General features: G+C 51.3%; 1 protein-coding gene across 1 annotated transcript; it reads left to right on the top strand.

The window, feature by feature from the left end:
• Nucleotides 1-563: 563 nt before the first annotated feature.
• LOC133304511 (uncharacterized) lies at nt 564-1,457 on the top strand. The gene has a single exon (XM_061504556.1). It carries the CDS (start codon nt 564-566, stop codon nt 1,455-1,457), a length of 894 nt encoding a protein of 297 aa, XP_061360540.1.
• Nucleotides 1,458-1,891: the final 434 nt, after the last annotated feature.

Genomic DNA, 1,891 nt, shown 5'->3' with positions numbered 1-1,891 from the left:
ACTCGTTCGACGTCCAGCACCGCCCAAATGCCGCCACACCAATCCCAGCCTCAGCCTTATGGTATGCCGTCACACCAACCTACGTTGGAACAGCTCCAATCAGCCGCGATCCCTGTGCTAGTAGAGGTCCAGGTCGGCGAGGTCGGCACTCAAGGACTGCCCTCCAGAACCCAGCCCAATGCGACAGCGGGCCCAGTGCGCCCACCTCCACATAGTGAACAATCCAGGGACATAACCACTGTGGCCATGAATGCGATCCTCCAAAGGATGCAAGAGATGGAGCACAGATTCTTGGCTCAACAAGGGCTGAATGCCCGAGGATGGAGGCGCTGGAGGCTGAGCTGCGAAATCAAAACCTTGTGGGATGAGCTGGAGGAGCAGGCCGAGGTGGATGTGCAGGCCAGACTAATGAGCCACAACATCAAAATGCGGCCACAACAGAAGGAAATATGCAGAATCCCCGCCATGACAACAACCAGGAGGGCGGAGGACCAGTCAACAACCAAGGAGATAATTATCTCCTTGATGAGGAGGCTAACGATAGCTCATTCACTGAAAGGCTTATGAATTTGGCAATACCGCCGAGATTCAAAAGTGCCAGGATACCACCGTACGACGGAAGTCAAGACCCGGAGGCCCATTTAGAGGCTTTCAAGACCGAGATGTTGTTCAACGGGATCACTGGACCTATTAAGGCCAGAATCTTCGCAACGACCTTGACAGGTCAGGCAATGGCTTGGATAACCAGGCTCCCTAGGAACTCGATCGACTCGTTCGAGGACCTAGCCCGGACTTTCCGACTAAACTTCGCAACAAGCAAAGCACATCCAATGTCGGCCTACGCCCTGGGAAGAATCCGGCAAAAGGAGAATGAATCGTTGAGGAAATACCTCGACCGGTTCAAGGATGTCGCCCTCAAGGTTCGGAGCCTAACTGAAGCAGTGCACCTCCACCTAATCATCTCGGGACTAGATGGCAACTCTCCACTTGCAAAGTCCATCTATAAGAACCCGGTCAATGATCTGGCAGAGTTCCGACAAAGGTCGGACAAATACATTGATGTGGAAGACATGCAAAAAATCTACGTGGAGTCCCGAGGACGCAGTCCGACACGACGAAGCCCGAGTAAGAAAAACAACAAAGACCGGGACCAACGGGGATCGAAGAAATCGAAGGACACCCGTGATAAGAGGTCGGAAGATCGATCTCCAAGGAGGAAATATGATGATTACACGCCCTTGAACATGTCTAGATCTCGGATATGGAAAGAGGTGGCCCAGACTGAAATGTGCAATGTCGAGAGACCTCGACCCCTCAAAGCCAAGAGTGGATTGGATAGAAACAAGTACTGCGCCTTCCATGACCAAAACGGTCATATCACGGATGACTGCTGGGACCTCCGAGATGCCATTGAAAAGCACATCAGAGAGGGAAAATTAAAGCAGTACATCATCTGAACTCAGGGCAAGAAGAATAATAAGCGAAGGCAGAGAAGCCGGAGTTGAAGTCAAAGTCCAAAGAGAGAGGACAGAAAAGATCAATAACAAGACCGCCTTGCAAAGGGCAAAGAGGTCGAAGATAAAGATGAGTCTTTTCAGGAGGCTGAATTTGAATGCAACGTGATAAGCGGAGCTCTGGGCGGAGGAGGAGACACGGACAATGCAAGAAGAAAGTACCTGAAGAAGGTCATGTCAATAAGAGACATGCCGACCTTCAAAGGGAAAGCCAGTAATCCTGCTCCCCCGAGATTGTTCTTCACTCAGGAGGAATTGGCGATGGTCGTACCCGGACATACGGACGGGTTGGTAATCATCGGAGTGCTAGTCAACTGCCGGGTTAAGAGAATCTTCATCGACCACGGAAGCTCGGTAGACATAATTCTCTGGGACGT

Source organism: Gastrolobium bilobum, unplaced genomic scaffold, assembly GCF_033153095.1.
Source record: "Gastrolobium bilobum isolate Gb01-03AN ecotype WA unplaced genomic scaffold, APGP_CSIRO_Gbil_v1 utg54589, whole genome shotgun sequence".
NCBI classification, from domain to species: Eukaryota; Viridiplantae; Streptophyta; class Magnoliopsida; order Fabales; family Fabaceae; genus Gastrolobium; species Gastrolobium bilobum.
This window is presented reverse-complemented; position numbering and strand designations above follow the sequence as displayed.

Coding starts and splice junctions, on each gene's coding strand:
- LOC133304511 (XM_061504556.1), top strand. CDS start 564: ATGAATTTGGCAATACCGCCGAGATTCAAAAGTGCCAGGATACCACCG.